The 13,615-nt window shown below is 40.9% G+C and overlaps 1 protein-coding gene across 1 annotated transcript; it reads right to left on the minus strand.

Moving 5' to 3' along the window:
- Positions 1–2,698: 2,698 nt before the first annotated feature.
- On the minus strand, positions 2,699–6,862 carry XB5888885.L (provisional ortholog of zona pellucida glycoprotein 3 L homeolog). The gene is made up of 8 exons (XM_018253831.2): positions 6,430–6,862; positions 5,408–5,523; positions 4,562–4,665; positions 4,308–4,485; positions 4,115–4,235; positions 3,567–3,658; positions 3,297–3,433; positions 2,699–2,962 (listed from the first exon to the last, which is right to left on the minus strand). Exons 1-8 carry the CDS (start codon positions 6,823–6,825, stop codon positions 2,718–2,720), a joined length of 1,389 nt encoding a protein of 462 aa, XP_018109320.1. The 5' UTR covers positions 6,826–6,862; the 3' UTR covers positions 2,699–2,717.
- Positions 6,863–13,615: the final 6,753 nt, after the last annotated feature.

The following is a 13,615-nucleotide window of genomic DNA, read 5'->3' on the forward strand; positions in this document are numbered from 1 at the left end:
CCATCCCATACCCTCTGTACTGTATCAACAATGAGTGTACAAACAGACATTGTTAGGGAAACTCATTGTCTAGCAATGTTCAATATATATTTCCTCTACAGTTTTAGTTTACATGTGAAAAAGAGAAAATAACTGACCCATATAACTGCGCCTTCCCAACTATTGAATCCGATAACTCATGTATAAAGGATAAAACACAACTTTTAATAAGTAATAAAAATAAAAGTGTCCAATGAAAATGAATTAAAACTGAGGTTAGGAACAGGGTATTAGTGTTAAATTTAAAAGAAAAGTGCTCTTGGATTTAGAGTCATGAAAAGCCAAGAGTATTTTTAATTGTATAGTCTTTAGCAGTTTGTTTAAAGGGGGTTCTTAAGATTTTTGGGAACCAATTTGTGTTCAGTATGGAGTAAAAAAGCCTTAGAAAAAATCCTTGTTTGACACAGTACATTATAACTTAAAAAGTTAAATTGCTTTAATGAGAAGGGCCAATGTGAATCCAGAGGTCCAACAGAACATTACAATGTTTGAGTCAAAATAGTATTATAGTGTAGGGATTTACATTTAGTCACATAGCGATCAAAAGACACGGCAGCCAAAAGCAAACATTGAGCAATGGCGGGGACACCCAAGAGATAGAACTGGGTGATGCAGCCATTTACAGACATGGTCCCTCCTCCTACCAATATGAGCATATTGGGCACAATGTTGGAGGTGAAAAAAATGGGATAGCGAAGTAAGAAATACATATGGAGAATGGAGGCTCTTGCAGGTAGCAATCAAGATGATCACAAGAACATTACTCATTAATGCCATAATATAAATGGTTGTTATTAAAATTATTAAACCAAATAAAGTTCAGTGATTATGGTTTGGTTTTCTTGGAGCATTGGAACAGTCAATCAGCAATAAAAATATTTGGCACCCTGAGATGAGCACGGGTTGAATATGTTATAAATCAGTGTTGAAAAGTTTTGTCCATATTGCCACATAATTTGTAGGTTCTGTCCTTCATCCTACCAGATGTCATAACATACATTAGTCCCAAACAAACACTTGACAATTACCAAAATAACTTGGGTCAGAAATGTTAAAAAGGCAACCCCCTTGCTAGTCCTATGTTTTACTTTCCTTTTATCATTCGATAGTTCCAGTAACTAGGGCACACGGGTTCTACACAAGATTTTATTTGAAAAAACTTTATATAAAAACAGATTATTTTCTAGAATCTTCTTACTTGACCTGCACATTTGCAGATATGGTTTTCTAGAACATCCTTAAGTTCATTGACTTTTGGGGAATAAACTCCCAGAGCTCATTTAACAAAGCTGGGTTATCAGAAGACTAATTGCATTTTTTCCCCTAAAATAAATTTCCAATTTTTGTTTATTTTGGTCATTTCTACTTTCTGCGGTGTCCTTAAAGGGAAGTTCAGCTTTACATTTACTTTCAGCATGTAATGAATGTACTTATTTGCGTTAATTTTTACTCATTGCATAGTCAGAGTTCGTACATGAATATAATGATGCTGAATAAAAAGTCTTGATAATGTGAAAATCATGTAGCCTTTGCTTGACTCATTCTCCCCCCGATTGCCCGCCTTACCTCTATAGTAATGGAAGTTCCTGAACATAATGAACCTCTGCTATGTGTGCCATTTGTTAATATTCTTTAATGCCGGCTATTGGGCTTCTCTTTCTTCTGACAAGTGTCTTGTGGCCATCTTTAGTATATAATGGTGAATCCAAGATGGCAGTCACAGTCAGATATGTAGCAAAGATTCTTAAGGAATGGATTAAGGCAAAAAGGTCTTTTAGGAAAATATTGAACTGGTTAGAAAGGGGGCTCTACAATAGGGAGGACTCTCAGTTCTAGGGTGGAGGGTCTTCACTTGCCATTTAATTCTCAGGTCCTTTAATATAAAATCTTCAGTTTTCTGCACTCATTTGGAGTTTAAAAGGAAAAAAGTTACATAAAGCCTGGCGAGATTTAATACAAGTCAGTGTTTATTTTATTTCGTTTCTAGTTTTTCCATAATCACTGAAAAATTAAAGTAAGATTTGCCACTTTCCTCCACAAAAACCAGACTCAAACTCAACTATATGGTTTGAGGTTAAATAAGCAAGTGACTGAGGGAAACACCAGTTATCTGACAGGTGCCATTAAGTAATAAGAAAAGACACTTGCAACTAGTTAAGGCTGACTTACTTTGAGGACTCATCCTACTGCAATGGCAAAGCTGGTTACCAAATTTAACCCAGACAACTATTTTCAGGTCAAGAAGATTTGATCACCCACAGTTCACCTGTAAGCACTGGTTGTTTACCCTGTGAGGCGGGCAAAACTGTTGGAAGCGTTTTGATAAGACTATCCTTAATAGGGGCTTAAGGTATGCCTGGATGGGCAATAAAAAAAAAAAAAAAAGTGCGCCCTGCCAACAATAGACAAGTTTAACCACCAACAGTCAATCAAGCACAGGCCCGAGTTGTAGACCTAGGACAAATATTAACATTATCCCTAAAGCAACTATGGTATATTAAAACCCTCCAAATTTCAGACTTCTCCCTCCCTAAATGGTATTAGGGTTATATTTGGGGTAAAAACACGAGTCACTTGCAAGTTAACAGTGGTACAGCACTGTAACATTACCTTATAAGGGTACAAGTAGTATAATAAGACAACAATACAGTCCTTTTGATTATGTGGATACTTTGTCTTTATTTCTGGATAGTGGATATATATTGCTTCCTTTTAGTTAGCTTAGTGACAATGACAGCAATACAGGCAGCTAGCACAACAAGCCCCAAAGATCCCAATGCCACCAGCTCCCACAGTTCCAAGGTCTTGATTTCCAGTTCCTGCTTTACAGCTTGTGTTTTGGCTTGGGCTTGTTCAGGTGCAACCACCAATATGGGCCCTAGAGTAGCCAAGCTATGTTCTTCTTCCTCCTCCATTTTAGTCACTAGAGAAAAAAAAAAAGTCAAGCAGGAGCATTGCAGTCAATACTAGTTTTACAGGCTCTGAATCTGACATGCAGAAGATGGCACCGGTGACCTATAAAGTTTTGCTTTGTGAAGACCTGGTGGTATCCAGGCAAATTTATATAACCTAACCCTTTAAACCAATTGTTGCAGTTAAACCCATGAGCCAAGACCTGCACTTTAAATTTAACTTTCCAGTAGATACATCAGCTGTCGTGCCTCCCATTTGGCAGTTGAGCAGTAAGCATGCCACCCCAGGGGGTTATAACCCAAATGGTGCTATAGTTAACTCTAAACTAGTATTCAGTTACTTACCATGTATGGCTTCTCTTTTTCTATTCCACCTAGAAGCTGATTGTGGTCCCAATCTTCTGCTTTGGCTTGGTAGAGAGACACAGTTTCCAGTATCACAGCAGCTACATATGTTACTTGGTCCTTGAACAGGAGACCAGCTGTGGAGACAAACATACACCGTGTGCCTCTAGAACACAAGACATTTGGCTATCCCCTATTCTAGGGAAAGGGCTATAATGCTCGATTTGTGCCAGTTATCTTGGTCCTACATCTGGAAAGCCTTCCAGTTACCTGTTTGTGGTTTTGCTGAAGGAGCAAGCTTTGTTCATGGTGTCTGGGACTTGTGTGGTTGCAGCAGCTCTCAGATTGCAAGTTATGTAGATCTAGTAAGACATTAATGGGGGGAATGTAATAAGTCGGTAACAGAAAAACTATTCCCAATACAAAAAGTAATGCCATTGTACTAACAAATTTTGCTTTGCGTGGATTTAATATAGCTTTTGTGAACCCGGAAACGGTTGAACAGCCACTTCCGACAGTGGAAGACTGAGATTTTTATAGTTTGCACCAATGTGCAGTAAATGTAATAAAACCTTACTGAAAAAGTAGTAGGTTTGCTCCAAAAGATTAAAACACCTTCAAGCACTTCTTAAGGGTGCACAATTAAAGTCCACAACGCAATTACAGTTTAAGGAATGATACTACATTGCAGACGTGGATTTTTTTCTTATTGGTGCAAATTATTTTGCTCTTTGCAAATTTATTACATTCCCCCATTAATATTTAGAATTAAAAGACAGTTCTTAAATACATACAACATATGAAAATTCAAGACTTACCACAGTGCTATCTGATGTAGTAAACCTGAACGCATCAACAGAGAACTGAAGCTTGTCCGGAGTTGGCCTTGGCGATCGGAAGGCAGAAGAGGAGTCATCCTGTTTCCCATCTACCAGACACCTACGGACAAAAAGCCAATTAGACTTGCCCATTTAGCCACCTTAAAAGTAATCACAATAACCCAGTCATTACCCATTTTGATTAATTATCTCATAACGAGGGTTTGAATTGATATCGGGCGTGACTGTGGCCACACAGCTGTCAACATAAATTGTCATTGGCGCATGGTTTGCAATGTTGATAGAAGCTTCTATGTGGAAGGTGTCACCCAGTTGAAAGAGATTTGAAGCCCTTGGAGAGGACCAGTCATCTGGAAAGTATTTAAACAGAACATTAGTATAGGCCTAAAGCCATGTCGTACCTATGAGAAGGCTAAACATACAAACCTGTCACAAGGCGTAATGAGAATGCTAGCCTATCTTCAGCCGATATGGTGGAGCTAAATGGTACCCACGTTGGTTTGATGGCCTTACTACTAACATTTCCATTCCTGGAAAAGAAAGTTGTGATCATAAACACAAAAAGCACATCGAGTATGAGGTACAAGATACAGGGCCTTATAGACCGCAACAAACCTTTTGAGGTTGTCCTGACACACAAGGATTCTTTGGGATAAGAAGGCTTGATTCCTAGTGTTAATAGTGGTAGTATTTTAAGTCCCAACTACTCTTGAGATAGCTAGAAGTTTACCAGTTGATCACCACCATCTTATAGGTCAAGGTCACTACCTTATAGGACAAGGAAATTCACCTTCAATAGGCTTGCCAATATTTTGGGCACCACCTTGTGAATCTTAAGTTTGTTCTCCAGGCTGGTGCTCTTTTTGAAAAAACAGCCCACGGTGGTTTCTGTCAGTGCTAACCCATTTTACTGGTTTTTCAGTCGGCTCTCAATCTTAGAATTGGGCATGCTCGGCATTGTGTCAAGTCTTTGAGGTACAACTGAGAAAGCAAGACGGCAGAGAAGGTACCCAGACTGGTGCTTTTGGACCACCAACCTGGGAAACAACTGAATTGGGATGCATTGGAATTCATTGGGGACATCCAATAAAAGATAGCCAAAAAGTTTCTAGAGACATGCTGCAGCTACTGCATGATTTTCATAGAGGACCAACTGAAAAGTTGATTAGTTAGACAAGTTATATTAAAGATGTCTGGACCAAGTTTTGCCTGGGGGAATAAACACCAAGGAAATCCATGATATAGTTATTGGGCACAGGCAGATACACCCACCTGGGATAGAAGCACTGAATAAGAACCTTTGCACCATTCATCCGAATAATGGGAACATTTCTGGGAGCAGGAGTATAGGTGAGGTTGGTGCTGTAAACCAGGAAGTTTGGAGTCATCTGTGGAAACAGCAGTTGTAGGCATGAATGGCAGGGGGCGGAGTCTGTAATATAAGCTGATGCTACAGGTTTGCTGATTATTCAATTCTGATGCTAATTGCACTGGTTTCTGTGCTGCCATGTAGTAATTATGTGTATTAATTACTAATCAGCCTTATATTGTGACATTTCTATTCTATGTGTACTGTATATTGTGAGTGGCTCCCTAAGCTCAGTAAGTGACAGCAGCACAGAGCATGTGCAGTGAATCAGCAGAAAAGAAGATGGGGAGCTACTGGGGCATCTTTGGAGACACAGATCTTTACTGCTAAAGGGCTGTGGTTGCCTTGGGCTGGTACAGAAGCACAAAACATAATGTACAACATTTCTACCTACTTCTTTAGTTAGGCTTTAGTTCTCTTTTAAGTTAAATATTTAATGCAGTTTTAGATTTAATTTGCAATAACTTTAAGGGCTGACCCCTTCCTGACAAGAGTTTAGGGTGCACCCAGTTTTTAACACATGGACCGTTTCTAATGAAGTTATGGTACAGGTGCCATCTAGACGTTGGCTACAAAACAAGTCCCCTATAATACATGAAATATACAGATACCAGGGCAGGCCAGATGTTAATACTGCAGTCTATGAAATCTTAAAACCATCCCTTTAAGGTGGTCAGCCATGATCAGAGCTGTAGCCTCGTCCCTTTAGAATATGCAGCTGGATCGGAGCTCCCAGAGATGGAGTCAAGCTGGTGTAGTTAGAGGGGGTCCTATATACTGAAATATAAACACCCCTTTCCTGCCACATCTCCCCCATATTAATAGCAGAACAAACCTTCTATAGAAACTGATAGGTGGGAGCACCCAGAGGACTAATAAAATAAAGGATACATAACATAATGGAGTCCATATGGGATTTATTTACCTGTAAACTGTTCCCACAATCCTGCAGGGCAACCTGGAAGACAACAGCAGTGCTTGTGCTCTGGGCGGTGGGTGCACAGCGCTGGGGTCCTAGAGTCAGTTCCGACGCTTTCACCCTCTTCCCAATCCCATACAGATCCAGCTGCACGGTCACCGCCATCTTGTCCTCATCACAGCGCACACCAACAGTGTTCTGGGGGGAGACACTGAGTTGCCTGGAGCCAGGAGACAAGCCATTAGCCACTCGAATAGGCCCAAAACTAGAAACAACAGGTGGGAGGTCTTGCCACCAAAAATCCTGCCGACGACTCCTCTCAGAGACAACTGAATCAGCCAAAACATTCCCAGGCCCCAGCAGGACCAACAGCAACACATTCAGTCTCCCCCACAGTTCCATTGTGGTTTCAGCAGGAACAGCTCAATACAGAAGCTTTCCTCCCACTGATCCTTTTATACCCCTTCCAATGGATCCACCCAAAGCCCAGAATGAGATCCACCTGAGCTTCACCTGCCTGTGGGTTGGACACTATTGTCTGCTAATTGGACTAACGAGGGGGGAAATGTCAAGGTTCTTGCGCTAAACACATTTGGATACAGACAATATAATAATTTTTTATAAAATAATAAAAGAACAATTCTGATTGGTTGTTTTGGGGCTCAACTGATAATCATGTGCTGTGGCCCCAGGACCGATGTTGCAGGAAATATAAGGTCTTAAAGGGGACATGTGCTTTGTGCTGCAGTGTTGGTTCATGCAGATGTTGCTGAACTACAACTCCCAGTAATGTGCAGTATATAATCAACCGATGATGGGAACTAGAGTGTAACCAGTACAACAATACCCTGCCCATTAAAAGTACTTTCTAACTCCTCCAGCCACTGCTACCATTAGACATTTGGGTCCCACACTGCTTAGTTAGCAGCACCCTCTTCACATTAAGTCCAACATTCTGGTTAATTTATAAATGAGAGACCTGCTGCCCGAGTGTGTGTGGCTTGGCTGGTCAAAATTAAGCTAAAAGCTTCAATAATAATCATTTCTGGTCTCCAGTTAAAGGGGGCCTCATTTAAAAATGTATTATTATCCACTACATGTCTGTTTCATTGTTTCCTGTGGGGCAAACCACACGGACTGTAAACTGTAGCACACAAATCCCCAAAAGTCACTATATATAGGTATTGGACCTGTTATCCAGAGGTTTTCTGAATAAGGGATCTTTCCAAAATTTGTATCTTCATGCCTTAAGTCTAGTAGAAAATCATATAAACATTAAATAAACCCAATAGGCTGGTTTTGCTTCCAATAAGGATTAATTATATCTTAGTTGGGATCAAGTACAAGCGACTGTTTTATTATTACACAGAAAAAGGAAATAGTTTATAAAAAAATGTATATAATTGATTAAAATGGAGTCAATAATTCCTGTAACTCGGAGCTTTCTGGATAATGGGTTTTCAGATAACTGATCCCATGCCTGTACTACATAATTGGGGGCCAGATTACAATAAAATGATGTTAAACATGTCTTGGAGGGTCAGATTCAGCCCCCAGCTCTCACTCTCCTGACACACAACCCCCAGCTCTCACTCTCTTGACACACAACCCCCAGCTCTCACTCTCCTGACACACAACCTCCAGCTCTCACTCTCCTGACACACAACCCCCAGCTCTCACTCTCCTGACACACAACCCCCAGCTCTCACTCTCCTGACACACAACCCCCAGCTCTCACTCTCCTGACACACAACCTCCAGCTCTCACTCTCCTGACACACAACCCCCAGCTCTCACTCTCCTGACACACAACCCCCAGCTCTCACTCTCCTGACACACAACCCCCAGCTCTCACTCTCCTGACACACAACCCCCAGCTCTCACTCTCCTGACACACAACCTCCAGCTCTCGCTCTCCTGACACACAACCCCCAGCTCTCGCTCTCCTGACACACAACCCCCAGCTCTCGCTCTCCTGACACACAACCCCCAGCTCTCCTGACACACAACCTCCAGCAATTGCTCCCCCGTCAATCATGCCCCCTCTTTCTGCTGCAAGCAAGGCTTGCCTACTAGGGATGGGCGAATTTGAGGCGTTTTGTTTCGCCAAAAATTCGCTGCCGGTGAATTGTCGCCAACGCCCATTTAAGTCTATGGGCGTCAAAAAACATTTGTCGCGCGGCGAAATTTGGGGTCAATGGGGTCACCCTGAATGAAACAGTAATATTTGTTGGATGCTCAAAAGAAGAAGGAGCCAACAATCAGGGCCGCCATCAGGGGGGGACAGGGGGGACAAGCGTACCGGGGGGGGCCCGGCAGCGCTGCATTTTTTGAAGATCCAGGCCCCCTTTAGGAGCACCCGAGCCGTACGTCTTGCCTCTGCGTTGCCGAATGCGGAAGTGCCGAAAAGCCGAAGTCCTGAAGCGGCGCAAAGACCCAAAGTCACGAAAGGAGGCGAAGTTGAAGTCCTGAAGCCGCGAGTTCAATTCTACTGAACACCAGGTTTTTTTTTTTAATCCCCTGGCCACCAATGTATTATTTTAATATTCTATAGGCCCCTATCCACCAATCTTTTTTGTAAAACATTTCTATTTTGGGGCCCCAATTTGTTTTTAATTTATAAGGGGGCCCCTGGCACCAATGTTTTTTTTTGTTTAATTTTTTTTAAAATTTAAAATTTTGTTTTGTTGGGGCCCCATGTTTTTTTTAACTTATAAGGGGGCCCCTGCCACCAATTTTTTATTTTTTTTTGGGGCCCCAAATTTTTTTTTAACTTATAAGGGGGCCCCTGCCACCAATGTTTTTTTTAAAAAACATTTTTTTTTAAATTTTTTTTTTTTGGGGACCAATTTTTTATAAGGGGGCCCTGACCATCAATAGCTTTTTATAACTTGTGTGGGGGGGTTACTTTTTTAGCGCTGATGTCTGTGTGGTCTTTTAACTGCGATGTGGAGTTGGCCGGGATATGGGGTGGAGCTTGGGCACCAGTGTGGGCGGGGCCCAGGGAGCCCCAAAAATTTTGTTGTACGGGGCCCCGTGATTTCTAATGGCGGCCCTGCCAACAATAGCCAATCAAATTTCACACATTGACTTTCAATGGGGAAATTCAAATTGCTGCCATTCTCATGGCTGCACTCATCAAACTTGAGTCACATAGTCATGGGGTCAACCTGAATGAAAAGATCATATTTGTTGGATGCCCAAAAGTGGCCGGAGCTACAAACAGTCAATCAGATTTCACCAATGAACCTGCTGCTTTTCTCACAATATTAACGCCAGGGCCCCAAAACTCTTCACGGTTGGTCACTGCTGGACTGCAGGTCAAGATTAGTAAAAAATAGGAGGAGCCACCAACATCCAATCACATTTCTTTCATTGATTTCAGTGGGGAAACTTTAACGGCTGCCATTCTCACACATTTAACATCAGGGCCCCCAAACTTTGCACATTTTGTCACTGGATGACTATAGGTTCATGGTTAGAAAAAGCGGGTGGAGCCACAAACAGTCAATCGGACAATTTAACTCATTGATTTCAATGGGGAAATATAAACTGCTGCAGTTTTCACACATTTCAAGGTTCAATTCCAAGGTCCCTAAACTTTGCAGAGTTAGTTACTGAGTTACTGCAGCTCAAGGTTAGAATAAGGGGAGGAGCCACCAACTGTCAATCAGATGTCACTCATTGACTTTCAATGAGGAAACTTAAAGTGCTGCCATTCTGACACTATTAAAATACAGGGTCTCAAAATGTGTGCAGTGTTTTTTTACATTCACCCTTATTATGAGCTCTCTACCCTGCAAATGATCCTGAAGCAGAGTTGGACTGGGCTAGGGTGGGAACCAGACCCACTTGGAATAATGGGCACTATCCCCCAGACTTTACTTTACAATTGTGGCAGCAACACAGAACAGGCACACACAAGGGGGAAGGGGGTGCAGCATCAAAGGATGACTGCAATGGAGGCCCTGGAGTTGGTGTGGGGGTCCCCGACTTCCCCTCCAAATTTGCAGCTGCAACACAGAAGAAGTACATGTGTGGGGTCGGGGAGTGTAGCATCGGGGGAGTACCTGATGTCTGCAGCAGGGGCCACAGGGTTGGGGTCGGAAACCCTTATGTGGCAGCCCTGTGCACCCTGGACCCCCCAGTCTGACACTGATCTGAAAGTATAATGGGTATTTTCCAATAAAAGCTGCAATGGACAAGAATGTTTGGCTTATTGAGGTTACTCTTTAGAGCTGATTAATGAAAGCAAATGCAGAATTCAACATGTCATTAATGACACAATCCCAGCATCAATGTATTTGTGTGTATATTTGTGCTCAGTACAATTGCACATTAAAATGCCTGAAGTTACATCTGTTGTTATGCCAAATGTCTAAATGTGGTAGTTAATAAACCCATACTGTAATTAATAATTGTAGTAGCAACTCCTGAACACGACTTGATAATTTCCCTGCAGGTTAATCATCTTTCTCAGAATTCACAGCTCGATCCATATTCCACAAGGATTTTCCCATACACTAACTGTATATATGAAATACAAAATTGGCATTTAGAGCTGACATTCTCATATAACCAGGACTTTGGAAAAATCATCATATTTTGAGGGCTGTATAGACAAAATCCAGAAGCACACCAAAAATAGCTGCTGCGTGAAAATAGGTGATTTATTTAGCCCATAAGCATTTCACAAACAAGGCAACGTTTTGGACCCCTCCGGGCCCTTTATCAACCCTAATGAGTACACCATAGTGAACATGTATTTAAGGGAGAGGTGGGTGGAGTTAATTACAAATACCTCCCACATTCCAATGTGATGTCATCTCAATTTGGTATGCTAAGTAGTCCACTATGTACAAATGTCTCAGTATAGTCCATATAGATTCCATGTGGTAAGTCCATAATACAAAGTCCGAAGAAAACATCTCCAATGAAAATCAGGACTGCAGTTCTTTGAACTAACACAAATATATGTGAATAATAAGTGTTATAACTATATAATACTCAACATAACAGAGACGTATAGTTCTCCATATTGTTCTCAGCTCAATTCCTGAGACGCTTTCTATACATGCAGTTGTTCTGAACCACACTCGGGGTGTTCAACATCGATTTATTAATAACCTTCGAATAAAAAATGGAGTAACAATGTTAAAATAAGTAAAATGTGATGATACAGAGATTAAAAGACAATATTAAATGCATGTAGGAGACTGACTTACATATGTATAAATAAAGATGACGTGTAATCCCTATTGAGACCCTGAGACCAAAGAGTGCCTTATTTATGAATCCAAAAATTTCGCTATGTTTTAATTGGAGAAGTCTGTCACCCCCTCTTCTGGGTACTTCAACAGTGTCAATGATTTGGAATTTGAGATGGCTGATAGAGTGTTTCGCCTGGTGGAAGTAAGCTGGTATTGGTAAGGTAGATTTTTACAGATCATGGATTTGTGTTTGGAAAAACGATCCTTCATTTGTTGGGTGGTTTCTCCGATGTTAAATCGATGTTGAACACCCCGAGTGTGGTTCAGAACAACCGCATTTATATAACAAAGGACAAGTGAAAAAATGTTTGATCTCAAATTTCTTGCCAGTGGGAAAACTGTGAAAACCTCCCCATATACTGTTCCAATATAAAAAAAAAGAAGTTACCATTTAACTCCAAGTCCACTGTGGTGACCCCTGTAGCAGAGAGGAGACCAACATTTGTATTTGGAATGAAGGTGCATATCAAGTACAATAGAGAATTAAATATTTAGAGGAAATAATTCAGAGGAACCAAACATTTATAACAGAAATTGTCCTTCTGGGTTATGAAGGACCCATCAGTATCCGTTCCTTAATGTTCAGCATGCTTTTTCTCATTTACACAGGAACATTTAGGAGGAAATGCCCAAATTATTGTTTTGGGGTCTCTTCGTCAACATCTTCAGAGGAACCAAACATTTATAACAGAAATTGTCCTTCTGGGTTATGAAGGACCCATCAGTATCCGTTCCTTAATGTTCAGCATGCTTTTTCTCATTTACACAGGAACATTTAGGAGGAAATTCCCAAATTATTGTTTTGGGGTCTCTTCGTCAACATCTTCAGAGGAACCAAACATTTATAACAGAAATTGTCCTTCTGGGTTATGAAGGACCCATCAGTATCCGTTCCTTAATGTTCAGCATGCTTTTTCTCATTTACACAGGAACATTTAGGAGGAAATTCCCAAATTATTGTTTTGGGGTCTCTTCGTCAACATCTTCATTCTCCAAAGTTCTTCTTCCTTTGCCACCTGTCTGTAACCGATACCATGATCTTATTCACCGTTGTTCCTACTATGCTGTATTTCTTATTACAAGGCAGAGGTGTTATATCATTTTCAAACTGCCTCACTCAACTTTTCTTCTTTGGTTTGGCAGCAGGGGTTGAGTGCCTTCTCCTCACGGTCATGTCCTGTGACTGGTACTTCAATATTTGCAGACCTCTCCATTATATCTCCATTATGGACCTTAAATTTCAGTTCCTGTTGGTAACATCATGTTGGTTGTTGGGCTTTGCTACACCTTGCCTGATTACTTGCAGTGTACTCACATTAAGATTTTTTGGTCCACATAATATTAATCATTTTTTTTGTGACACAGATCATTTCGTGGAGCTCTCCTGCTCAGACACTATTTTAATTGATACGGAAATTCTTGTGCTTGCTTTTGTGTTCATTATTGTAACATATTGTAACATATGTTTGTATTGTCCTCTGTTTGTACCTTTGGTGGTTCATTCACCACTGGCCGACAGAAAGCCTTCTCAACTTGTAGCTCCCACCTAACTGTTGTCTGCACTTTTTATGGCTCACTGATCATTAATTATATGATTCCAATCAGTGGAGAAACCATAAATACCAACAAATATATATCCCTTCTCTACACTGTGATTATGCCCCTGTTTAATCTTCTTATATATACCTTGAGAAATAAGGATAACCGATGCACATCACATTGCTACATGCAAAAGCCCATAGTTTGATATTGAATATATCATGTAAGTTGGCTACTTGAAGCCAAGAGGATTTTAAATACGTTAAAGGTCAACATGTACCCATCATAATAAAAATAGTATCGTCTTTTCAATTTTTACAAAGGTAACAGCCTAACTGCTGATCCAGAGGAATGGAACACCCCTCTGAAATCCATTTTTGGGTA

This window comes from Xenopus laevis, chromosome 3L (genome assembly GCF_017654675.1).
Source record: "Xenopus laevis strain J_2021 chromosome 3L, Xenopus_laevis_v10.1, whole genome shotgun sequence".
NCBI lineage: Eukaryota > Metazoa > Chordata > Amphibia > Anura > Pipidae > Xenopus > Xenopus laevis.

Bases quoted from the DNA above. Each gene is read 5' to 3' on its own strand.
- XB5888885.L (XM_018253831.2), bottom strand. From the start codon at position 6,825: ATGGAACTGTGGGGGAGACTGAATGTGTTGCTGTTGGTCCTGCTGGGG. The intron at 4,666-5,407 runs GTGGGTGTATCT...TTTCTTTTCCAG, and splicing joins ATTCAGTGCTTCTATCCCAG to GAATGGAAATGTTAGTAGTA. The intron at 4,236-4,307 runs GTAATGACTGGG...TTTTGTCCGTAG, and splicing joins GAGATAATTAATCAAAATGG to GTGTCTGGTAGATGGGAAAC.